Here is a 26,654-nt window from a genome sequence, read left to right as displayed (position 1 = left end):
AATTATATTTTGTTAAATTAAGCTTTAATGGGATGGGCTTCCAAAGATACGTCTCTAAGAAAGACGGCCTCTTAAGAGACCAGCTGTATATTTTTTCATTTTAGGAGTTTTCCTTTTTACAAAATCGTCCAAAATGCTAAATTTTTAATTGTCATTTACACGAAATCTTGATTTAGCAATCCCCCTTCTAAAGACCAGTTTCCTTGCCTGTACTCTACCAGCCGAAAACCAGAAATGGGAATCAATTTTTTTAGACCTTTCAGTTCCAACTTCCACCTAAGTTACTCTTGTTCCTAGCTTCGCAGTTAACGTCTGTAACTGTAACGTCAATGATTCATATCCCGAACAGGAAGCAATTAGAACAGCAAGGGAGGTATAACTCTGTGTCTTCAACTGCCATTGGTTGCCTGAATGGATTTAGTTGAATCTGCAAAAATAGAGCGCAACTTTTAAAAGATGGTTCTTCAAGTTTTGGTATATAAAAAAATGGCAAGTTCCACATGGTAACATCGCACTTTCATGAAACACCAGTAGTAGCACTTTTGTAAGATTTTTCCACATGGTAGCATCCAGTTTATTAACTTTTAAAAGATTTTTCATCTAACTGCCGTAGCAATTTTCGTTTAATTCACCATTTTAACGTTTCTACCCTTATAAAGTGTTGGTTGTTGTCTTTATAATTTGCCCTAAACATTTGAGAGCGTTAATAAATTAAACGGTGAATTAAACTTCAAAATGATGAATTAAACATTTGAGAGCATAAAAATAGTTTAGAGCAAAATTTAAAGACAACAACCAACACTTAATAAGGGTAGAAATGTCAAAATGGTGAATTAAACGAAAATTGACAAGAATTTAATGGAAAATACTATGGCGGTTAGATAAGGCATAAACTGGATCTACCATGTGGAAAAATCTTACAAAAGTGATATCACTGGCGTTTCATGAAAGTTCGATGCTACCACGTGGAATTGCCCTAAAAACATCGCAGACGAGCAAGAGTACATACCGGAAGTGCAAGCTTGCATTCCGTTATGGTGCTCAGACATTGAGCAGCCAGATGAGCAGCTTCTTCACAGAAGTCTGTAAAAACTGCAGGAATATCCAGTCCATGAATCAACTCCTGAGAAAATCCCATTCAAGAGTGGGCACTCAGCAGTGATAACTGATAATACACCCTTATCTTCTGTTTTTTCAAAGAGAATTAAAAACTCAAGCATATTAAAAGATTCTTAAGATAATTTAAGACTTACAACTGTTTCCTTCCAGCTTGGATAAGCAGCAATACCAGCATTAGGGGCAATAACAAAATGTGGAAAGGAATCCTACAGATCATGAAGTGACATTGTTAAGTTCCATCAACCTAGTTTTAGTTGAATTGAGCAAATATCAATAACATCCATATCCGAGCTACAAATTACTTTCCACAATTTAAATTTAATAGACCAAGTACAAACTCTGCATAATTACAAACATTATTTGTTTTGACTTACAGTAACCAGTTCAAGTGATAAAAACAGTCATCAAAAAATCTTCCAATTTCCTTAGCACCTACTTCCACATTTAATCACTCTAAGTTTACTTGTCCTAAGCCATTTGAATACAGCAAATATGCAAGACGGTGAGAGTAAAGACCTTCATTAGATCCCTAAAGCGGTTATGATAGTAACCTCTAAAAAGCCTCAATGTCACAGCAGTACCACAACTAGTCCCATTTGGTACCTTGCACTCACAATCTTTATCATCACAATACGCATAACTATGAAGACTAATCTTTTCACCATCCCTGCAAGTTTAGAGGCAGAAAATCAAAACCTCAAATGTTTGGAGATAACTGAAATAAATCAATGAGGCACTAAATCGATGGAAAAAAAAACAACCAATGGGAAGATGCAAAATAAAGCACAGTGGTGAAGACTATGAAATTTAGCATGAATAACTGGCAGCAAAAGCAATCTTTACTCTCCAACCCAATTACCCGGAAAATCCCACCAAAAGTAATGTAGCAACACAATATATTAAATAGTACTGCAAAACTGTTCAACATTATCCAGAGACTTGGTCACAGCTCAAAAAGGATCTCAATTTAACAAGCAGGAAAACAGAGGCAGCTCAATGGTGCTTCTCCATCCCCAAGCCATACAATATACATCCTTAAAGATAGTGTTTGACCTTTAAGTTTGCCTAACTACTGACCCTAACCTGAAAAATGAATGCTACATTCCAACGAGAAGCCCAAAGCTGCACCTAGAATCAGAAATACTAACCGATACTCTGGAACTGCAGGTCCAATAAACTCTATATGCACATCATAGTCTGGAAGAAGTGCACACAACTCTCCAAAGACAGCAAGTTGGAAAATTTCCTTATCAGGCCCTGTGGAACGCAGTTCATTAAGGAAAAGTTAAAATACAAAATTGATTATCCTTAGACAAATGTGAAAATCAAACAAAGCCAACTTGCACATTGTTTTTAGATACCAGAGTTAATCTTGGTCACATGTGACTTATATTTAGAGGTTATATACAGGAAGGAATGCTCTCAAGTCTCAAATAACATGGATATACATTTATCAAGCAATAGCCAGTAAATGATTACAAGTCACCAATCATAACCACCATCATTTAAATATAGGTTCTAAATAATGATCCCTGTAACTAAATGTTGTGCGACAGCGAAAGCAAAGATCGAAAAATAATAAAGATTCAATGCAAATAATAAGAAAAACACACCACGAATTAACCTGGTTCACTATCAATGTGATAGCTACATCCCCGAGATCAATAATTTTCACTATAAACTGTATTTCTCACTTGATGGCTCACTTTGCTCTCTTGTGTTTTTCGTTAACCCTAAACCTAATTAGAGGAAGGGTTTATATAGTATACCACCTAAAAGAAGATATTAGGGCTAAATTACAAGGAAAATAACTGGCCAAAACCCATGTAACCGTCAAAAACGTGTAAAAAACTGAAACCCGCATTTCCCGAGCCTATAGCCAACTTGGCTGGCACAAAACTTGCCCAGTCGCCGAGTCGGCTTTGATTTCGGCATTTCGCGAGTCGTGAATAGTATACCATCTCGCAACCTTCAGCTTTTCCCAAACCAGTATGTACAGCACATACTGCCGAGTCGGCGGCTCCTCTACCCTCCAAGGAAGCTGACTCAGCTTTTATACTCTGGAAAAAGTCAAGTTGTTCAGTCAACGCTCGACCCTTGATTTCCCAGCAATTTCCACCTTGAAGAGAACCCGTAGTCAACAACGATCCCATCAAACCATAGTAAAAAGCATCTCAAGCGATACCCAATGCAAAGCTCATGCATAAGCCATACATCCTGATAAGTCTCCAACCTTTACCCATCACATACTCGTCCCCAAGTATAACTTATAATGCTCCACCTACATCACAAGCCTCATAATGCTTCACCTGCATCACGAGTAAATGAGGCAAGCTCCACCTTGAGGTCGTGAGGACAACACACCTCTTGGAGCTTCCCCAACATCGCCCCTAGGGGCCTAAGCCAATGAAACCAGCATAGTAAAGAAGCCACTAGGATTGTTAGCAGATCCTACCATCATTACCTCTATCTTCATGTACGTGCATTCCGAATAAAACTTGACCACACTGTGCTTCTCCATACATCAAGCTCCAGGTTGATGACAAAGAACAGCCATCAAGATCAAAAAACATAATGACTCCTTTGTTGCGTAAGTTAAAGTCATGTACTTTATCTTCATGAAAAACACAATCACCGAAGACCCAAAATACGAATCCCAACTTATCATCAGACCGCCCAAAGCAAAATCAAACACAATGAACACAACCTAAGCTTTAACCGATGTAACAAAGCACCTAACATCATTCCCATACATAAGAACCACAATAGTTGATCCAAGCAAAGTATAGAGAGAATAAATCCCTACCTGTCAATGTCCCCACCCAGGTCGAGTTACAAACCTGCAAATGACACTAATGGCATGTGCAAAACAAGTACACACAACAGCATACTTCAACGCAAAACCGAAACTCTAGACATGTATTATAAAGCTAGCACATGCAATCCAAGACGCATTCATAGTCTGCGAACATAGTACAAAAACAAGCTTGCATCATATCATAAAGGTCAAGTCATTAAGGTTTTTAAATCTGATGAACCAGTTTACATAAAGATGAAGAACCACATTTAAGGCTAGCTCAAAGGACATCAATGGTTTCAAGTATGTGACAAGTCTGTATCAACGTGACCATTTCCGCAATTGCGACGACATAGTATTTTTAACCATTGTTACCAGGATCGAGGTACGATCCGGGTCGTGGAACGGGATCGGGGTCGCAATTCACTAGTGTTAGAAATTTGAGGTGGGATCGCAACGATTTTGGTTCAAGTTCTTTAGGGTCGCGGATCGATTTTTTCCGGATCGAGGTATAATTTTGGATCGATTAATTTTAAATGAAGTACTTTCTACCTTAAAAGTAAGATAATTTACAAGTGAAAAAATAAAAAATAAAAAAAAGAAAGAAAAATAAAAGGATAGACCATACTCATGTTTAGTTTCATTTCCCAAAGACCAAGTTTTAATATGTTAAGTTTGAAAATGGGTTTTAAACATTAGTAGCTCAAAGGCCCAAACCTAACACTAATTATATCAAAACAAAAGAAAAAAACCCTAAGAAACTAAATAGATGGCGGCTGAACTGAATCAGTTCATCTTCATCAACGGAATTCACCATTTCTCCATTGATGCCGAGTTCAATACTCATTAATGGTAATTTTTTTTCTTTTCTTTTTTTCTATTTCTCTCTTTTTCTTTTCCTTCTCTTTTCTCCTTCCTGTCCGCTTTTCTTTTTCTTCTTTTGTCTTCATTGTTCTTGCTATTTGATTAAGTTAAGGCTATGGTTGGATCGACTGAAAATAACGAACCAGATCGCATCCCCGAGCGATCCAGATCGTAAATAACCCGCGATTGGGATCGAACGATTTGGATCATGGTACGCCTACCAAACCTTCGATCCAGGCTACACTGTTTTTAACTAGGTGTGCAAGCCATATACAAGGCAAAAAAGTTCTTTTGGCACATCCAAATATAACACTGATGGTAGAGACAACTATAAGATAATCAAATTATGTAAATGGAGACAGATGTGTACCAAGATAGTGAATATTGAGATGTTTACTTTCATCTCCACTTAGCACCCTGTCCATATTAAGTTGGATTGCATGGTAAATGGTTAGGGGCTGCCATATACAACAGAACACAGATCAAACGTCAAAACAAGTAATATCAACATCAATGAACTCAAGAATACCATGCACATCAAGAAGCAATATCAACTCAAAGGAATACCATGCGCTTCAACAAGCAATACCAACAAATGTACAGAAAAGAATCCAATAATGTGATGCACATCAACCTAAGAGCACTTGGTTCGAATTCCCTCCTGTAGGTGAAGTACATGTGGGGCATACAGCTTTGCAACCAATGGAAAAGAAAGGATCCCAAAGGGGGATTCCTTGACCCATAGCTCTGGTTGTGGAAATGAGAGTTCTAAAAACACATACAAATAAGCTGAAAAGTACAGAAAGTATCATTTTTAATACCTTCTTAGGCTGATTAGTGAACTTCATCTTGTAATGACATATTCAAAACTCAGATTGGTGCAGCACGATGCAGATTTAAATACTTATTCAGGGCTAGAAGAAAGTGTGCAATTGTAACTCAGAAGTCTAACATAAGAGGAACTTATTTCTTCTTTATTTGTATCAGCCTATTAGGTCAAAGAGTGCACATCATCTATTTGATACTACTAATTGAAAATATCATAAATGAAATGCATGATGTGTTTGCCTATCAAAACTTTTCCCTGTGAAAAATCAAAGGCAAATTACATTTCCTGCACAGCCAGGATTAACAAAAGAGCAAAAAACTGAAGACATTCTTACCCACTGAAGCAGCAAAGCAACAGGTGAATCTAACGAGATGGATCTCCATTCATAATATTCCTTCCAACAGCTTAGTTGTTTAGACAATGCAGATACAGGGTCTGTCACGAATCATATCCCATATAAGTTAATTTAAGGAAGAAGTTGACACAGGTAAAGTTATTGTTGGATCAATTTATCTTCTTTAAAGGGAGAGTAATGTATAATCAATAGGAAAGATCAAAAAATAAGGATGATAGTAAGCCCAGCCAGTTTAGAGGCTAGCAAGATTAGGTTCATAAAAGCTAAACTTTGCGTAACAGTTTACACCATATGAGTCAAGCTACAACTTGATAAGCTCATCAGTAGGTTAAATATAAGACTGATATATAATATCAAATAAACATATATCAATTTCATTAAATTGTTTTCAAATATGAGATTTTCGAAAAATTAGAGAAAAAGGAGGGAAATATAATATCTTGAATGAGTATTTGGAAAGTTAAAGATTTACAGGTCATCATGGAAGCAAAATTTATTTGATCGTGATTTAAAACTGAGTCAACCCATGAGCCAAGCCTAATATTTCAAAACTTGATAGCCTCAAGGTTGATTCAATTATGGATATAAATACCACTCGTGGAGTTATGCTACCCAAAGATGAAGCACAATTACACAAATAAATAAATAAAAAGGAAAAATAACCTAAAGATGAGTGTGCACATAATCTAATTTGATTTAGGAAAACTCACCCGCCCCAAGAAACAAGGTGGGAAAGCTCTTTATGCGGAACAAGAGTTCCCCTTCTTCAAAAACATAAGTTAAACCTAGATAGGTGAAAATTAGAGCCAATTTACAATTATGAGACATAGTGCATTAACATATTTTAAGCTTCACATGACCGAAATATAGGCCGAGATAACCTCAAAACCATTTGCGTTGATCACAAATTGAAACTGCATTCTTGCACTATGATATAAGACCTAAAATCAAGCGCAACTTCTCATCCTCAACATATTATATCAACATATGATACTCTAGGGCGTATAGAAGAGGGCGCAACACATAATACCTTCCTTGATGCAGAAGCATCTTTGAGTTCCCTTCCTATAATATGGGAAATGATGACTCGATCCTAGTTGGTATTATTAGAGATTTTTACTGGTTATCTCAGATGATATAATCGCATTTTGGCACTTTTAGTATATTTTAGTAGGCCAAAACGAAATTTAAGGCTTTAGTTTGTGCTATTTGAGTACATTTTAGTGTTTGGACCGGTTGCGGGCATAGTGTAAATGCGGTAACAGTCACGATCACGATAACGGAACATTGATGCAGTAACAGGATTGATGCGGTTATTGCCATAAGATATTCCTTGATACAGCATAAAATGCGATTTTTTACACCTTTACAAAGCGGGATATATTGATTCGTTTATTTTGAAACTTTTACAACGTAGTCAATGTGATGCGATACGGCTTTGTTTTTAAACTATGGTTGTGAGTATTGCTCTGATGAGCATAGTCAACTCAGTTCATTTTGGCTTACTCAAAGGTTTGTTCATGCGCACACGATCACCCCTTGCAGGTATTGCGGCTTATAGTCAAATCTTTTGTAACAATTAACATTAGCAATTCTTTCCTTGTTTTATTTAGGTTTTATATTTCTTGATTTTAGAATTAATATTTTCTTGTAATCAATCCATACCATTTATTTTCCTAAATTAAGTAAACTTTTTATTTTTCTATGTTTAAGATTTATTTTTGATGTGATTGATCTTAGCTCTTTACCTTGTATGGCTAAGACTAAACATCACCTAAGTATTCCTTATGATTCGCATCCCGTTTACTTTTCTTGCATTATTTCCAGAAACCCTTAAATCTCACCTTTGTGCTCGAGAGTTAAGAGTTCGAATGCAAGTATAGTCCCAAAACCCAGATAACACCCCATCCATTGCGGTTACATGACATTACCCCACCCCCAACATAGCCTATTCAAGCAGCTAGCGAATAATATTTCAATTAACATGATGATAAGACTACTATGTCACAATGTACGAGCCATGGTTAACACTATTAAATTATGTTAGTTGGACAAAAAGAGTTTCTGTTGAAAGTCTTTCATAAAGAATTTCTTTTGTGATCCAAACAAGTCTATAAGAAAAACTTCACCTACATAGCCCAATGAAGGATGCTTCTTAGATCTAATTAAGAAGTTATTACTCAAGTGTCTCAACAAAAATAACAAAATTCACTTAGCTTATGAATAATTAACAATTCAAAGGTGCAAGTATGCATGTAACTTGAGCATTTGCTCGAGTTTTAAGAGTTTTTGATGGAAAGTCATAGTAGGATAACAAAATGAATAAATGATATAATAAGAGGACTAATTATTCCTTAAACTAAATCTCATTTATAAGTGTCACAAGGGAAGTGGTAGTCGTTAAAGTGCTCATTAGAAAGTCTACAATTTCAAAGCATGAGGCAAAAAAAGATTACCCAATGATCAAACCATATAAACCTGAACCGTTCTACGACCCTAGATGATCCATTCCAGATCACTAGCGAAGTGCAACCTAAATCGCTCAACACAAACTGATCTCCTACCAATAATATTCAATGTTTGCTTGCCCCCATTTACTGAATTTTGAACGATTTTGCTTTAAAGCAAAATTTGAAATCCGAACAAGTTTGCTCAAAAGCAAAACTTTTCAAGCAAAAATCAATCCCGATTTGTGTTGTTATTAAAATTCGTTTCTATATATAATGTATTATATTCTCAGTGGTTTCCCAATCACTTCGGTTTGCGTTCTGCATTCCCATTTTTGCCCTTCCACTTAGATTGACTTATATTCTGGTTAACAATAGGTCAAACAATGAATGACCCATCACACTTGCACTCCATTATTTAGATAGAGCCCTTAGTAAAACCTAAATGTTATTCTTTTTACTTTGAAACATCTGAATATTACAATACAAAATAAATAGGCCTAAATGGAATTGAACAAGTAAAGAGAAAGGGTTGCTTTCTCTTCTCATGATCACCCCAACCTCAAATAGGTATACTGATTAAATGAAAGACACTTGAAAATGTAGTGGATAGTAAATGGCTAGCAAAAAAGGACCATGGAATCTAATTTAAGCAAGGTTACCAACCACTCACCCTCCTCCAACCTAACCACCTGCACCTGAAAATAGCCCCAAATATTAATAATACTTAAGTTGTATAACCATGGAAATTTCAATTGGTTTGAAAATTAAATTTCGTACAGTTTCACTTTGAACAAGCTTTGGACAGAATAATACCCCTATGTACCATCCAAAAGAAGAAAGTATTACCACCACAAGGAGAAAATGTGCTTGAAAGGTTCCAGTATTTGATCAACCTATAAAAAGGAATTCAAATAATTTGTTTTAGTAATAATTTGGCAATTGTTTCAACCTGAAACAAGAAAAGAAAACAGTAATTCAAAGCAAATAAAAGAAAACATACGTCGCACTACCGTGACAAAGATGAGAAAACCCACAAGAGCATTCACAAGACCACATTCCTTTTTGATGAAGACTTCTCCTAACAAGAAATGTACATCTAGTTTCCTTTTTTTCAAAAATCTACATGCATCAATAAAAAAAACTGATTAGAAAATGATTACATCTTCATCATATGCATAACAAACAACACCAGTTTGTAAACACATACATGGTACCTGAAGTGTGGCTTCTTCACTAAATGTGAAAGGAAATTTGTACAAAATATCAACATGTCTCATTTGTTCCTCTAACCTCTCGCATTGTAGCTTGTGATCACTCCAGTGTAAAATCTGGAACAAAGTTCTTACAGATAGAACGTAAAAATCAAGGACATGGTTTACACCCTCATAAAAGCTTAGATCCCATAGTGTAAAAATGCGGTAATGGTCACGATCGCAATAACGAAACGGTGATACGGTAACGAGAGTGATGCGGTTATTGTAACGCCTAAATATTGGTGAAAACCATAAGATATCTCTTGATACGACCTAAAACGCGGTTTTTTTACACCTTTACAACGCGGGGAATATCGGTTCACTTATTTTGAAAGCCTTTACAATGCAGTCGATGCGATGTGATGCGGCCTTGTTTTTACACTATGTTAGATCCTATAATGTGCTTTCAACACATTTAACACAATAGGTCGTGAACTAGAAAGAAAACACAGGCCATAAGCATAAAATATAGTCTCTGAGACTTCTCCCAAGTCCCAGCTGTAGGTAGACGATTTGAAGCATGGCTTCCTACATAAGTAAATACTACATAAACCTCTATAATTGGATATTCTTAAGTGTTTTGTCATAAACGATATATTCATAGGGTCTTAAGTAAAGTAAATAAATAAAAGTTAATTAGAGTTGTTATTTTAGATTGTCATGTTAGTTAGTCTATTATTAGCCTTTATTCTTGTTTGTTTCCCCCTCCCATATCTTATAAATAAAACTCGCCGGCAATGGCAAAAGTCCAAAAAAAAACTTAAGAAGATGATCTTGATGCGTTTTTTGAGGGTTTTGGGGCTGAAATTCCTCCTTTAGACATGCTTCAAAGGGTTGTCCAAAATGGTTTCATCCATTCATTCAAACCCACATCCACCAATGAAATTTATAAGAAGTTGGCAAAAGGCATTTGTGAGATTTATGATGAACATTTTGATTCGGAACATGAATGTAGTCACAACGGATTTTCACTCCTCATCCTACATCCAGAAATGAAGGATGTCTTAATGGTATTTGTATACCAAAAAGAAAAACAAGATGACCAAGAAGAAAGTGTAAAGGATGATGATATGGGAAAGAAGGTAAGAGAGTTGGATATATGTGAGGATCAAATAACATATCAGGTAGAGAATTTGAAATACAAAGAAGAGTACCCAAATATGGTGGAAAAGGAAAAGATATTGAACCAAATAGGGAAGATGCATAAAGCAAAGGTCAGAAACAGAAAGAAAGAAAGAAAGACATAAGGTATTGGGAAAAAATAAAATAAAGAAAAAAAAGAAAATCATGGGGAATTACAGCAAAGGGTGAAAAGAAGGAAGGTTTAAGAAACAAGCAGCGAGAAAGAGTCTGCTGGTGGAGGCGCGTAGAAAGGCCAGGGGAGAGTGTGGAGAAGGGCGGTGAGCAAGAGGTGGAAAAACACATCGAGGAAGAAACGAAAGAAGAGAAAGAAGACTTGATGTTCATGTTGGAGAGGGTATGTCACCTGAGGGTGAACTTGACGATGATGCGGCAAATACGTACGAAAAATGGTGGGAGAAGGTGGTCGGACCATATGGTGGCCCTGGGAAGACGGCGGCGACAACAATGAATGTAGTGGTGGGGCGTGAGAAACCGGAGAGCATGAGTAAGAAAAAATTAGGGTTTGTGGGGCTTAAAAAATTGAGTAGCAAGGGGAGAAAAGGAGGCGGCTCTAAGGTGGTGCAAGAGAACGATGGCGTGTGGGCGGTGCTTGGGGAAGCCGGAAAATAGAGAGTGTACGCCGAAGAAGTGGCCGACAAGGGAGAAATTCGCAAAGACCAAAGAGAGCGGAAGAGAGAGAAAAAAAATGCAAGATAAAGCAGTTGGGCAGTTGACCAGACCTGGGCAGTTGACCGGCGACCGGAGTAGCGACATTGGGAACAAGTAGTGGCTGGCCGGCAAGAAGAGAGAAGTGGCTATTATTTTTAGGATTTGTGAAATGGTCGGAGAGAAGTGGAAGGGGAAATGTAGAAGCTGTGACCTCAGGGGCAATTTTCTTGAACAAAATGATTACATCAGATAGCACCCACCAACATTTATTTGAGCTATCAGAAAAATAAAAAAAAAAAAAGGAAGGGGCAAACTTCCTCTCCTACTGCCAAACCAACCTTATCCCCTCTTATTAAAATTGAATGGAGCCCACACACCCACATAAACTACACTAAAAAAATAGGAAGTGTGACATGCTACTCGAGGGAGCCTATACTTGTCATATTTTTGGATGACAACAAGTCTCTAGAAGTGCATGGAAGCAAACAACCGAAAGAAACGAAGGTGGCCTATTCGAAGATGTCATAAGCGAACTGCAGTTTGCTTGTGTCCGATAGTGGAGAAGATTCAACCCGTAGACTCAGTGTAGCTGCTTTGAAACCATAGCTACAAATATTCAAGGCTTAATCAGGTTTATAAGTGCTTCAGTTGTAATTGGTTGAGTAAGGATATATTTTGACCCGAGTTACTTTTTACCCACCTTGAGGACAAGGTGGATCATTAAGCAGTGATATATTCATTGGGTCTTAAGTAGAGTAAATAAATAAAAGTTAGTTAGAGTTGTTATTTTAGTTTGTTATGTTAGTTGGTCTTTTATTAGCCTTTATTCTTGCTTGTTTTCCCCTCTCATATCTTATAAATAGAGGGGAGAATGGGATGTAAAGGGTAAGAAAATTAGTAGGCATTTAAGTGGAAACACTAGGAGTTATTGGGAGACTCGAACATCCCATTGTATTGTTCTTGTTGTTCATTGATAAGGTCAGTTTAGGTTAATGTCATTGGGCTGATCTGTTACATGTTCCAATATAACAATTAAAAAATACTGTTAAATAAAAGTACAGTAAACCAAAAGTAGTTCAATAAATATCTCACATTCCAAAAGAATGCTATAACCATGGCATTTGTTGATAGATCTATTTGTCTGCTGGAATTTTAAGTTCCATCAGAAAGTATATAAAAACGGAACCTAACCTCACTAAATTAACTAATGGTAACAATGTCAAATCAAGATCCTGAAAAATGTTGTTACAAGTTTATGTGTGCAAAAATTAACTTCAACCCGAGAAAAGGAAATTGAGCTATCTTTTTCACGTATCACATAAGAGAAAAATGCAGAAGCCACAGTCTACATAGTCAGATCTAGATCACAAATTTTCACATATTGCGAGGCTGGGAGCCAAATGATGTTTATATGATAACCCACAAGTGCTAGGACTTCCTCTGCCCCACGAGATTCGCGTCATTTTTTTTAATCTGTCCCATGGATTTTGCTTTATTTCTACTTTTGGTCTTGATCCACACTCTTTTTTTAATTTCGTTCACAAATTGAACTTATCTTTTAATTTCATCCACACATTTCTCTCACTTCCCCATAATATTTACCTTTTTACCACTTTTTCTCTTTTTTCTTAGATTTATACAAGATTTCTACATGGGGCAAATCTCATGGAATAGAGAGGATATATGAGAAGCACTATTTGACACAAAATCAATGGGAAAAATGATTTCCCAAATCAGCAATAACTGTATTGTCCCATATTGCAAACCAACTTTAACATTTTTTGGCAGTTGAGGGCTATCGTATCAGAAACTAGCAACACTACTTTGCCTCAATGACACTACAGTGGCTTCTGCCTTCCGCTAGTTAAGGTACGGAATATGTGTGATGTTTTACCCTTCAAATAACAAAATGGCTATGGTCAACCCTTGCTAACACCATTTGTTGCTTTGCAAATACAAAAAAGTGTACATGGGTTCAATTAGACGTCATTTTACATTAGTTTGCAATAATCCTAAACCAATAAGTATGGCTCCACACTCTTCTACAATGAAAGGAACCCTCTTTTATGATTTGGATAAAAATGGTCATGCAATAACTCCCAAGTCCCACTAGTAAATTTGAGCTTTATAAGCCAATGTGAACTCCAGCACCCAAAGTAACACAACACATATTCAAGATTTCAACACAATCAACACTTTTGAACTTGATATACTAAGATAAGGCTAATAGCCAGGGGCGGATATAAGGCTAGTCGGTCAATGATGTCTAGTGATATTAATCAACTTATGTATATAAATATATACCTAGATATACTAATAAAAGTGTTGATCAAGTAGATAGAAGTTTTGCTAGGTCAAACCTCGCAGACAATTAGGTTCGGAACACATGTAGCTATGAATGTTGGGACTTGGGTCGATCCTACATTACTATACTAAATTAGCCGCTGCAACCACTGAATATCACATGAATAAGTAAAAGGTGGCAAATTACATGGAATGCCCAACAAAAACAAATCAATCAATGCATGATTGAAAATATCAAATCATGGAGTATAATCAACACATAACAGGAACCCTAATTACATGATGAATGATGAATATGTTAATGGGGAGAAAAGGCCAAAGGGGTACAAAAACCTGATGAGAGAGAGAGCAATAAGCTACAGCTTCACAACGACGACACCGTCTCACTGGTGGACCCACACAACGGGTGGCCGTGACACTCCCCTTTGCCGCGCACTCCATCGTTTCGAATAGTCCACTTATCACCTGCGGTTTATTGCCGATAGATACGCCTTTTCCCCTCATAATAATAATAATAATAATAATAATAGTCCACTCCATCTCAAAATCCTAGTTACCATTCCATTGATGGCTTGGGCCAAAAGATGAATTCTCATCAATTTCGATTTGTTATGTATTATCGGCTCTTCATTCTCTTGTTTGCCGAAGATAGTCTATGTTCGAGCTGCAACACCGTCAAGATGGATATATAGGGGATCACGCACTTCATTGCTCTAGTGAGGTTGGCGTGAAGTTTCGACATAACTTGGTTCGGGACATTTTCGTTGACATCTGCTGCAAAGCTGGTGTTTTCGTCCGTAAGGAAGCACCTTTAGGGTTTTTGTCGGAGGCGAGGAAAGACTTTAAGCCCGCTGATCTTCTTATGTTTAACTGGCTACATGGTAAAGACGTTTGCATGGATGTGACCAGAGGTTCACCTTTTGTCAGTATAAGGGTCTCCTCATTGGTTACTGGTACTTCTTTAGCCAACACCACAGAAAGAAAGAGGAAGAAATACACGGGAAAGTGTGAGGAGAACGGCTATAAATCCATCCAATTTGCTTTTTTCCACCTTCGGAGGGTTAGGTGAAAACGCGCTTGACTTATTATCAAGGATTTCTTCATTTTCCTTGAGCAACTCAAGTAACACCAAATCTAAGCCCTACATCTTTCATAGACTAGCCTTTTGTATTCTGAAGGATGTAGGTGTTCAGCTTGTTGCTCGGATCTCCACCAATTTTGTGTAAAGTTTTCTCCTTATGAAATGAATTACCTTTCATAAAATAATAATAATAATAATAACAATAATAATAATAATAATAATAATAATAAATTGATATTAATAATTTAACATTTTATTCATGCGCTATGAATAATCTTAGCTTCGAATAATTTTTTAATAGAGATAAAATTACAAAAAAGATACCTAACAAAATATTTCTTTTCCAAAGAGTACCAACTAATCACTTCCTTAAATTGATTGTCATCTTTTTGGTTTGACTTGTGAATGACTTACACATGTTAATTGGTTTATTTCGCACTAAGTATTAGAGTTTCTCTCACTCTTGACCCCTTCTCTCCTCTTACAATATTCATAATTTTAAAGCGAAACATTTTTATTAAATCGAATGCATCAAATGGCATTTAATTGGGAGTCGAACCAAAAGATGACGGTCAATTAACAACAGTCGTTATTTGGTACTCTTTGGAAAAAAATTATTAGGTATTTTTGGCAGAATTTTTTTTATTTGGTACTTTTTGGGAAAAAAAAATTATCATGTACTTTTTGGTAATTGTTCCTTTAATAAATGAACTTTTGCCCCTAGATTTTTGTCGGCACTCTGCATACTTATAAGGTATACTAATAGCAAACTAAAAGCAAAGATTCAATTATATAAAATAAAAGTGGATAGGTGAAAGGTTAAATTATCAATATTAAATTTTCCCAAATAATAACTATATTATGTTTGGCATTTGGAAATGTAAGGATAATCAATCAAAGATCTACTATATGTGGTTGATTGTTTGGTCAGTGTACAAGAAAACTTTTAATGAGTAATCAAAAAAAAATACTATAGAACTTTTTTACCAAATAATTTATTTTTTCACTTTATTTTTAGGATTAAAAGAATGATTAACTATTTTATAATTTTTTTTATAATAATCATGTTTATTAATTAACCAAAAATAATCCGAATTTTAATGAATATTTGCTTGGAGTAAACTGGTATAACCAACTACGTGTTTAAAGGTGATGTTGCAAAAAAAAAAAAACAATGCATTTCCCTCCCTACAATCCTCCAACCCACGAGCATCACCCACTCCATCCATTCCCTCAAGTCACGTCTCAACCTACTCTCAACCACAACCTATTCTTTCATGCCCAAAAAATTTGGTCAGTTACGTTCGCAGTTACTAACAGTGAACAAAAGATTGGTCAAAAAAAGTCAACATTATTTGCTCGTAGTTAATAAATTAAATGCGAACAAAAGGGAGACAATGTCATAACGTTAGAAGGGACAAAATGGAATTATGTTTGTTAGCAGTTATTAACTGCAAACAAACAATTCTGATCTTTTTGACTAAATTTTTTGTTAGCTGTTAGTAACTGCGAACATCTTGACATTAGGCTCGAATATGAAGATGCTTATTTTTGGAATTAAGTTTACTCAAATTTTTTTTTTATGTTTAAATTGTTTATTTGTTTCAATTTTTCTCAAATGAACTACAATAAGTTAGCCAAATAAGTCCTTGACATATTGGGTAAATCATACAATCTACTAATTCATAAACATTTTGTAAGTGTCACTATACAATGAATTTTAAAATCACTTTATGCCAAGTGTCACACTTATAATGTTAGGTTGTTGTTTTGGAATTCATCCCTTCATCTTCCGGTCTTCCCTAATGCAATCCAAATTATCAATAAAGAGTTTTATTTAAAGTGGTTTTAATTGTAATTCGTATTTCTTTTAACTTTATAAGAGAATATAACTCATAAATTGATGTAAGACTAATCAATGTTAGGTATTTCTTTTAACCACTCCCTTCATATTCTCTAATGCAAAACAATATAAATTGAGAGTTTACAAAAGAAGTCTAATAAAGTTAAAGTAGTACACATTGAAAGTAACTTATAAAATCTAATTTTAGCTTATAAATTCACAACACGAGAATTATCAAAAATGCTTTTAATATAAATTCACTAATTTATGTATTTCTTTCCAAGATATAATTCTAGCATCCAATTTAAGAGGTAATATATAATCATACTACTATTCAACTATATCACTATGCATGATAAACATCATTAGCACTTTAGTAAGTATTATTACGTATTATGATTACACTTAGTATAGATTTGCTAATGCTTAATTGAAAATTATCATGCATTATCAAAAAGTGGTGAAAGATTCTATACGAGGACTTTGATAAAATTTTATAAAATATCCTATATGTTATTATCCAAACAATTTATAGAAAATAAAAGTAAACCTACACCATGCATGACTGCATGGTATATTAAAATGCACAAAATCTAATGAGTTTCTATCATATAAAAGTGCTCCCTCAATTACTTTAGGGCTTGAAGTAGTTGATTGAAATCTTTGAACCGATTTCTTTTCAATTGAATTTAATTTTGTTGACCTCAATTACAAGGAATACGTAGGTTGAACAAAGTAGGGGAGATTCAGTTATGATTCGTTGTAGGTCTTGGGCTAGGGAGAAAGGCTGGGGGCAACTAAGGAAAGGAAGGGGGGGGGGGGGGGGGGTTTGGTGGTTGTGACGGAAGGGAGCAGATCCAGTGGTTGGCCGAAGAGGGGGACTAGCAGAGGTGGGGTTGTCGAGGCGAGTGAAATTCAGTGGTTACTATTTAATTTCATTTTTTTGGTTATTTTGTTAATATTTTTGTTATTTAATTTATTTTATATTTTTTTTGTTGTAAATTAACCTATAATAACTGGTTAGTATTTGAGCAATACATTCTCAGATAAGTGATGCAATAGTGGGGTTATTAATGGTAAATCAAAAGTTAAAATTATTATATCGAAATGTTAAATTATTTAAGACAATTTTTCTTAATATTTATATTAAGCTTTCAAGATAATCTCTTAAACTAATTAATGTGAGAGTAATTAAAGTAAAAGATATTCCCTAAAAAAAAAAATCAACTTGTCTCTTACCTTCTTTAATTCAGTATACTTTTAAAGAGAATTATTAAAATGAAAACATAAAAATTCATCAAATATATTAGTCTTTCAAAACATTTTACATTAAATGTAGTACTAAAGCAGTATAAGATCCTTTCTTATATATCATTTCCCTTATTGTTATATATCAAACTTGTATTCCTTTTACTCAATGGAATTTTTGAAGAAGTGAGAGAAAATTGGTCAGCAACATAATCGTGACTTAATAGGGCGAGACAATGTTTGGCATTTTTGCACAAATTACCGATATAACTCGATAACTATTACTACTAATAATTTACTGTTGAGGGCTGCCTGAAATTCTGATTATAGTCTACACACATTAATCAACTTTACCGGTAACCAATTCTATCTTTCTATAATAGGAGTTATACAATTTTAGTAGGTATGAAAATGATAAAACACACAATTAAAAAGACCAATCAAGCTTAACCTAATCATTAAAATTGGTAGAACACTGTAACCGCACTATTCCTTTACAACTCTCATTTAATGGGCTATCTTTGGTGAAATTTTGAGGGAATTTATACAACCCTAATTAAATACAAAGAACAACCTTAGCCATTTGATTTTTGATCTAGTACACCCAACATTGATAAAAAGCCATGAAAATCATTAAAAGCTAACTTGACTTAGATTATTGACCACTAATAACCTGAATTACAGATGCTAGTTGAGAGATAAGACAACCATTATTAGATTTATAAAGCTAATATAATCTAAGCAATTTAAATTTAATGAGACTTAAACTGACTTATAAATGAATATGAAATTCGTGTTGTGTGGGGCTCTCATAGTATGTGGACCGTGCTAAAATGAGTCATGCTTAAATAGTCGGTGCTATGATGAGTCATGTAAACAACGAGTTGTGTCAACCACCCTTAATAATCAAGTTAAACCTAGAACGATATAATTCAAACTAGAGTTAAATATACTAGTCATGAATATTCATCGAATCTAGATTTTGGTTGGTGGTCTTGGCCATCCGCAAATGGAGGGGTTAGCTTGACCTAGCTTATGCTAAGTTTACTTATAAACCTACTAAAAAACATAAATTAATATATAAGACAATATTATTATGAAATGCACTTTATATATCGGTTAAATACTTCAATTAATACAGATTTAAAAATATAAACATTTATTTAGAGTAGCCGACTAAAAAACACACAAACATAGGGCTATTAAACACCCAACATAGCTCCAAGTCTCAAAGCCAATCAACACAACGATTGATAACCGCCTATCTCAACTGCTTCACATTGGACTATTCGTTTTAAGTCGTGACTTGTGACTACTTGTGACTTGTGAGTTGTGTCCTGCGAGCCATTTGAGAATAGTGTGAAGGCCGGCTTCGTTACCTGGGAATTCCTCAACATGCAGGTACTCCTCTTGATCTTCATCCCTCATCGCTAGTTTGGGTACCCTAATTTATCGTCCTTTTACCTTTTTGACATAACCAAGTTCCGCATGTTTTTGGTTCGCAATACTTGTGTTAAATTCATTATAAACCCTAATTTTTACAATTTTTTTCTTGAGTCTCCCGAAATTAGGATACATTGTCCGTAAATTATTCCTCCGATCATGAATTTGAGTGTCAGATGATCAATTATATCAAACCAAATTTATGCTTTTTGTTGGGTTGGTTGATTTTCTCACAAAGTCGAAGGAAATTCAATATACGAATATACTCTGATTTATGAATCCTAATTCTCAGTCATTTGATGTTTGTTCTTGTTAACTTTGTTATTCAAGGTTTGAGTTATTGAGCTTCTTCATAGGGTTTTTCATTCTGTTTGAATATTGCTAGTTTAGCAATAATTTCATGTATTCTATTATGTTTTATTTCTATATTTATGTTTTGATGGTTCTAGATTATTATATTCTTTTGGGATAGTAATTTGTTGCGATGTATAAAGCAGTTTAGGGAAGGGGGTTCAAATGTCATACATCGCTTTAATCACTTAATGTATGCCTTCTCTCAAATTTACTGGTCGAACGCCCATAGAGTAAACAATCAAATTAAATCACTTCAGAAGAGTATTATCATATTAATGAATACCTTCAACTTGACCTTGCTGACACTTAAAAGCTAGAACTCGAATGAATGAGCCCACTTTATGTACAATACTTTGATGAGTGCTATCTTAATATTAATTATAGGACATGACCATGTGCTATTTACTTATGCCTTCTCACCTCCCTGCTGCCAAACATCACTTTCACTTCCTTTTATAGTGATTAACTGATTTACAATGACATCATTCCGGAACTTTAATAGTGATCCTAGTGTGAGGTTAATTGATTTAAGAGGGAAAATTCATATGCCTTGCGCCGTCTTACTGATGTTAAATGGGTGCCTTTAATTCGTCCTTTACGTTTGAAGCTTTTTAAAGCTAGATCCTTACCCACCCATTCCACATCACCTACACTATGCAATGCTCAATAATTTTGCTGAAAATGGGTACATGGTTTCAACTGTATTGTTATCTGAACAAATGGAGGTACATGATGTTTTCATATGACATGAACAAATGGATCTGGCATAAGGGATGTTTTGCGATGAAATGGTGGTGTTTACAAATGTTAGTGCTAGTATTGTTGTTGAGCTTATGAATTAACTTTTGTTATTATCCTTTCCCGCTGTGCCAAAGTTCATGCAGGAGGAGCCGTGTCTAGGCAAGCAATTGCTTTTCGTCACAATTACAAAAAATGAGATTTAATTGACAGTGATCATGGGTATTACACTGATCTCAAGCTTCAGAAGCTAGGTTTTGTGGGTGCAGTAAAAGATTTGTACCAGATAAATATCAAGGAGCTATCACCTATTGCTATTGTTTACTAATTAGCTTTGAATAGTAAGAGGAGTTGGCTTTGGATATACTGAGACGATGAAGTTGAAGAATGTTGGTCGAATGAAGTGACATGTTTTGCCAACTTGCTGTTGTACGCATTGATTTCCTGGTTTTTAGATTTGTGATTGAACTAATTAGGTTTATGTCCCTAGAACTTGGTATTGTGATATTGTTTCCACTCCCTAGCATGGAGCACAATGGTTGTGTGTTAAATCTTCTAGGCAGATGAGTAATTTAAGACTTTGGTAGAGGGCAGAGGCTGACATTTCTAGAAAATTCCCTTTTGAGCCTGATGACTTAGTTTTTGCCCATTTAAGGACGTTCTGGGCCAGGTAAGATTTACAAAGATTTCAATGAGCTGTCTAATTAAATAGGAAAAAGATTATTCAATTTGCAGCCCTGGCCCCCTGGCCCCAGCTTTGTGGAGAGCATATGCTTTATGAAACTTGTTAATGCCTATGTAGAGAAATGAGACCTGTTGTTGTTCATGAAAAGCTACAATTGACGTAGAATATACAATTTTTGAGCATAATAATGTTGATCCTCCATAAATTTTTGCATAATATTAATATGATACTTTGGAAGGTATTGACGAAACCAGATGGTTTCTTGTGTGCATAATAAAATGGGTTATTTTACTTAATCGGAAGCCTGTTCATTTCTTCTATAATTTTTGTCTGCAATCTTCATTCTTTTCGTGTAAGGTTATGAAGACCTAACATACTCCATATATTTTGATGAACTCAACAAATACAGTAACCTATGGGCTTGTACCACTGCAGAGTTGATACCTTTCTTGCTTTAGCACAGATGGGTTACTGCCTTAATGGCCTCCTGTTTTTATTATTTGTTTCTTCAAGTATATATAAGAATTGAGCCTGCAGGCTTTAATTTCTACTCATCATATTCCATAAAATGTGTATCTATGAGTTTAAGTTTTATATAATCTCCAAAATTGGATGTGCCCTCTGCTTTCTTTGGGTCTTATTGTTGAAGAATTGAAATCTTACATTTGTTTATGCAGGCCAGTGATAGATTTAACATCAATTCCCAACTTGAGCATCTTCAAGCAAAATATGTTGGGACTGGACATGCAGATCTGAACAGATTGTAAGCTTTAGTTGTTTGAGATCTCTTTGGATTCTTTTAGTACAATGTTTGTTGGGTTATTTGGTTTTAAATTGTTCCTATTATTTTGAGCAGTGAATGGGCTGTAAACATTCAACGTGATAGCTATGCTTCCTACATTGGGCATTACCCCATGCTTGCCTACTTTGCTATTGCAGAAAATGAATCCATTGGAAGAGAGCGCTACAACTTCATGCAGGTTTTTTTTTTTTTTTTTTTTTGCAAGTCGTATAAATTTATCACTTGTATTAAGCTTTGTTTGCATCAAAATATGAAAAGGGAATTTAGATTGAATGTGAATTGAGTTTGTGTATGTTTCTCTTAGTCTAGTCCAAACACAAACGCATGTGATGAAATTGCTTAGTTTTCTTGGAACATTTGTGATTTTAATGGTATCTTTTGTGAAAAGTTTGTAATGAGGCTGACATACAAAGGATCCCCCCTAAGTCCACGCAAAAGGTTAATAGTAGTTGGATGACTTGCATCATGTGAAAATATGGCAACCCTTAGTTTTTAACTTCTCCTTTCCTTAATAATAAAATATATAATTAATAATCATGTTAGTTTATGCATATTAATGATTCATGTTAGTTGTTCATTCTATAAGAATCCTTATTGTGTTAGTAGTTTTTGTCAAGATGATATCCTTCTTCACTGCATCCTCATTTTTGGTGGTGTTGTCATTCATGGAACTGTTGCATTTGTTCTTGCAGAAAATGTTGTTGCCTTGTGGCCTTCCTCCTGAAAGAGAAGACGATTAAGAGTCTCGACTCCAGAGTTGATGGAATAGATGTAATTGAGGCTCTCATCTTACGTCCTATGTCATGTTTATCGAAAAGGTGAAAGTTATGCATTACACCTTAGCAACTTGGGATTTTACATGTTGGAAGTTTATTTCGTTTGTTAGGATTGTGGACAAGGGTTTATTCTCGAGAAGTGAAATGAATGAAAGTTGTGGAACAGGGTTAGACACGAGTAAGGTGTTTGTTAACTGTTGTATGATTGTATCAATGCACTATATATCTGAAATTTGCTGTTTTCATCCAAGTTCGAAACGATTTGCATTTTTTCATGAGATCTTTTACATATATGCTCCAACTTTTTAATTGAAGTATGTGCTTAGTTGATTTCAAAGGATAATTTTCTTTGCTAACTTTAAAATAGTTGTATTTCCTATTACTCTTCTAGCTCATCTAAATGTCTTTTTGTAATGAGCTTCAAAATAGGCTTTCTTTTGGGCTACTGAATAGTGAATACTGATTTGTCTCCCAACAAAGAGAGAAAATTTGAAAAAAATAAGACAATTGAACAACTTTTTTTCCAAAATAAGCTTCGTGAAAACTTCATTTCCAAAATAAGCGTCCGTACATCCAAATCTAGGTTTGGTAAAAGTCGACCAAAAAAAAATTAAATAAAACCCACAAGTCGCTGTTAGCGACTTTAAAGTTAACTGGTCAACCCTTTTATTTCGTAGGTTGGAATGAGAAAGTAATTGAAATAACGAAGAAGACTTAAGTCGCTGTTACTAACAGCGACTTAAAAAAAAATTATTTTAATTCGCTGTTAGTAACAGCGACTTAAGTCTTCTTCGTTATTTCAATTACTTCCTCATTCCAATCTACGAGATTAAGTCGCTGTTAGTAACAGCGACTTAGGCTTTTATTTTTATTTTAATTTTCGCTGTTAGTAACAGCTACTTACACCAAACCTAGGTTTGGATGTACGGACACTTATTTTGGGAGTAAAGTTTTCACGGAGCTTATTTTTGAAATAAAATTGTTCAATGCTCTTATTTTTTTCAAATTTTCACAAAGAGAATCATGCTCAAATCTACCAAGTGACACTCATTCTTGAAAACAGGGAATATGCGCAACAGATTCACCCGTCTGTCACAAAGAACAAAATTTTTCCACAAATATGTTAAAATATAGTCAAGTATGATCATATTTGATTTGTTGTAATGCAATAATTATTACCATCAAATTTTATAATTTCTAATTATAAAGAATTAGAGATGTTATGTATTGAGTTAGTGTACATATTGGACTGGGTGAAAAGTCAAACGTTGCTAATAATTTTGAACAGAGAAAGTACATACTGTAATTTTATAAATGGGTGAACATAAAATAAATGATATTAATTTTATAAATGGGTGAACATAAAATAAATGATATATTTTATAAAAAACTATGTATGTATATATGAAATTGAAAAAACTAAGTATGTATATATGAAATTAAAAAAGTAAGTTAATGCGTGAATTCAAAAAAGTCAGAAATTAAACCAAATTTAATTGACATATTAACAAAAATATGAAATACTTTATAAGAGAGTAGTACTTGGTAGGAGTATAAATTAAAAGGAGTGGCAAGATTAGAAAATCCATGCACGAAATAGAAGCATCTGGAAAAATGAAAGAAAAACACTTAAAAGTAGTGATGTATCCATGGTTAGCCATGGGACATATAATTCCATATTTTGAACTTGCTAAGAAATTTGCTGAAAAAGGGCACGAGGTAACTCTGATGCTCCCAAACAAAGCCAAACTTAAAATACTACAATCTTCAAACAATGTCAATAATCATCCTGATGCATTTTCATCCCTTTTAACCTTACATACAATCACAATCCCTCACGTCCATCCACTCCCACTCGGCACCCAACTCAACTCGGAGATCCCTTTCCATCTCGAAACTCACCTAGTCACTGCTTTTGACCTTCTTCGTCCTCAGTTCCACTCCATTCTTGCTACTTTTCAACCCAATCTCGTCTTCTACGATTTTGCGCACTGGGTCCCACAAGCTGTGTCCGCTTCTGGGATCTGTGCTAAATGTGTCACTTATTTCCCTGTCTCTGCTGTTGCATTATCCTTGCACATGATACCGTTTCGAAACCCGCCAACGGGTCGGGCTGTTGTTGATGAGGACACCTGCGTAGCACCTATCCCACCGGGTTATCCATCATCGGATATCGTTTTCAACAACCCAAAGACGCTCATCGACTTATTGTACAAGCCTTACGGAAAAGATCTTACTTTCTATCAACGGATCACAACCGCTATTAGAAGTAGCGACGCTATTGCTATTAAGACATGCAAAGAGATAGAAGGCAAGTATTGTGACTATTTGTCTAGCCAATACAACAACAAACCCGTTTTTGTCTCAGGCCCGGTCCAACCTGATCACAAAGAAGCAGAGTTAAAACCTTATTGGGCGGAGTGGCTGGGAAAATTCGGGGTGGGCTCCGTTGTATACTGCGCTTTTGGGAGTCAAGCAGAGCTAGAATTGGATCAGTTTCAAGAGTTCTTACTGGGTTTAGAAATGACGAAATTACCCTTCTTGATCGCATTTAAGCCGCCCAAAGGGTACGCATCAGTTGAGGATGCGTTTCCAGAAGGGTTTAAGGATCGGGTTGGTGAGCGAGGGGTGGTGACAGGCGAATGGGTTCAGCAACCACAAATACTGTCGCACCCCTCGGTGGGGTGTTTTGTGAGCCATTGTGGTTCAGGTAGTATATGGGAGTCATTATTGAGTAAGAATCAGATAGTTCTGATACCATATTTACCAGATCAGAAGTTATTTAGTGAAGTGATTACTAAAGAATTAAAAGTAGGTGTCAAAGTAGAAACTGGTGAAAATGGTACGTGGATATCTAAACAGAGTTTGTGTAAGGCTATTAAATCTGTAATGGATGAAGAAAGTGAGATTGGTAGGTTGGTGAAAATGGAACATCAAATTTGGAGGCGGAAACTTGGTGAACCTGGGTTTATGGATGCTTATGTTCATAATTTTATCCAGGACTTGCAAGCCTTACTTCATTCAATAAGATGAAGACGACGTCGTCCAATTTCAACAACTACGTACTTCTATGCTGAAGTGTCGCTCCCCTATAATAATAAACCTACAATCATCTTATTCAAATTATTATAGTGGTAATACTCCCTCCATGTGTTATTTGCTTGGACACGGTTATTAAGGATGGTGTGAGATCCATTAAAAAGGTGAGTAGTAAAGGGTAAGTAGTGAAGGGTAGTTGGGTAAGTAAGGTACATGGAGTATATTCGTAATTACTTGTGTGAACTAAGGATATTTAGGTAAAAAAAGATTGACAAAAATACAAATAGGAAAATTAAAAAGACTTTGCCAATAACTAAATTGATTCGGAGGGAGTAATATATAAACATGTTCGAAATAAATGAATGAAACTTTTTTATGGGATGTTTTAACAATTTAGAAGAGTACATGATCGATGATTTCTAGAATACTGCTATCTCCATCATCCTTCTCTACTAAAAAAACAGGTTCTCAAGACCACAGTTTAGCTTGTAATTTCTTTGAGATTGTTATTCAAAATAATACATCAATATGTTCACTAGCTCATGTCCTATTTTCTTTTATGGTCAAGTCATCTTAATTGTCTCATTTCTATTTTTGGTATGGGTTTTTCGTTTTTGACTTTTATGCCCTTAGTAGCTTTATTCTATTTTCAATTATACCCTCTATTATCCATATTAATTTTCCTCCCTTACATTAAAAACCCATAATACCACTCTTTTTCCTACCCTTAAGGTTCCACTTTTGACTCTCTTTAAAATCCGTAAAAAGTCAAATAGGACTTTTAAGGTGAATAGGAGGCAGTATTTCTTTCGTTTTATTATATTTATTATTAATAGTATATATTTCCATTAAACATGTCACCATCAATTGTAAAAGGGTGTTT

The 26,654-nt window shown here is 35.1% G+C and overlaps 3 protein-coding genes across 10 annotated transcripts; 2 read left to right on the top strand and 1 right to left on the bottom strand.

The window, feature by feature from the left end:
• Nucleotides 1-55: 55 nt before the first annotated feature.
• LOC130809518 (uncharacterized) lies at nt 56-14,405 on the bottom strand. 6 transcript variants are annotated; one of them, XM_057675327.1, is made up of 12 exons: nt 14,096-14,399; nt 9,629-9,742; nt 9,415-9,533; nt 9,261-9,307; nt 6,675-6,749; nt 5,944-6,044; nt 5,151-5,238; nt 2,268-2,376; nt 1,636-1,786; nt 1,254-1,325; nt 1,010-1,123; nt 56-427 (listed from the first exon to the last, which is right to left on the bottom strand). In XM_057675327.1, exons 1-12 carry the CDS (start codon nt 14,300-14,302, stop codon nt 335-337), a joined length of 1,290 nt encoding a protein of 429 aa, XP_057531310.1. In that variant the 5' UTR covers nt 14,303-14,399; the 3' UTR covers nt 56-334. The 6 variants fall into 6 exon arrangements, with proteins under 6 accessions (XP_057531310.1, XP_057531315.1, XP_057531313.1 ...); XM_057675332.1 differs by having other exon boundaries at nt 1,010-1,092; XM_057675330.1 differs by having other exon boundaries at nt 1,723-1,786.
• A 4,632-nt stretch (nt 14,406-19,037) lies between these two features.
• Nucleotides 19,038-22,975, top strand: LOC130808838 (uncharacterized protein At4g14342). 3 transcript variants are annotated; one of them, XM_057674352.1, is made up of 4 exons: nt 19,038-19,335; nt 21,832-21,917; nt 22,011-22,134; nt 22,649-22,975. In XM_057674352.1, exons 1-4 carry the CDS (start codon nt 19,330-19,332, stop codon nt 22,694-22,696), a joined length of 264 nt encoding a protein of 87 aa, XP_057530335.1. In that variant the 5' UTR covers nt 19,038-19,329; the 3' UTR covers nt 22,697-22,975. The 3 variants fall into 3 exon arrangements, with proteins under 3 accessions (XP_057530335.1, XP_057530334.1, XP_057530336.1); XM_057674351.1 differs by lacking the exon at nt 19,038-19,335 and adding an exon at nt 19,762-21,392; XM_057674353.1 differs by lacking the exon at nt 19,038-19,335 and having other exon boundaries at nt 21,826-21,917.
• A 1,294-nt stretch (nt 22,976-24,269) lies between these two features.
• On the top strand, nt 24,270-26,424 carry LOC130809004 (anthocyanidin 3-O-glucoside 2'''-O-xylosyltransferase-like). The gene has a single exon (XM_057674602.1). It carries the CDS (start codon nt 24,320-24,322, stop codon nt 25,763-25,765), a length of 1,446 nt encoding a protein of 481 aa, XP_057530585.1. The 5' UTR covers nt 24,270-24,319; the 3' UTR covers nt 25,766-26,424.
• Nucleotides 26,425-26,654: the final 230 nt, after the last annotated feature.

Source organism: Amaranthus tricolor, chromosome 3 (assembly GCF_026212465.1).
Source record: "Amaranthus tricolor cultivar Red isolate AtriRed21 chromosome 3, ASM2621246v1, whole genome shotgun sequence".
Classification (NCBI taxonomy): domain Eukaryota; kingdom Viridiplantae; phylum Streptophyta; class Magnoliopsida; order Caryophyllales; family Amaranthaceae; genus Amaranthus; species Amaranthus tricolor.
The sequence above is the reverse complement of the archived record's forward strand: the minus strand, read 5'-3'. Positions and strand labels throughout refer to the sequence as shown.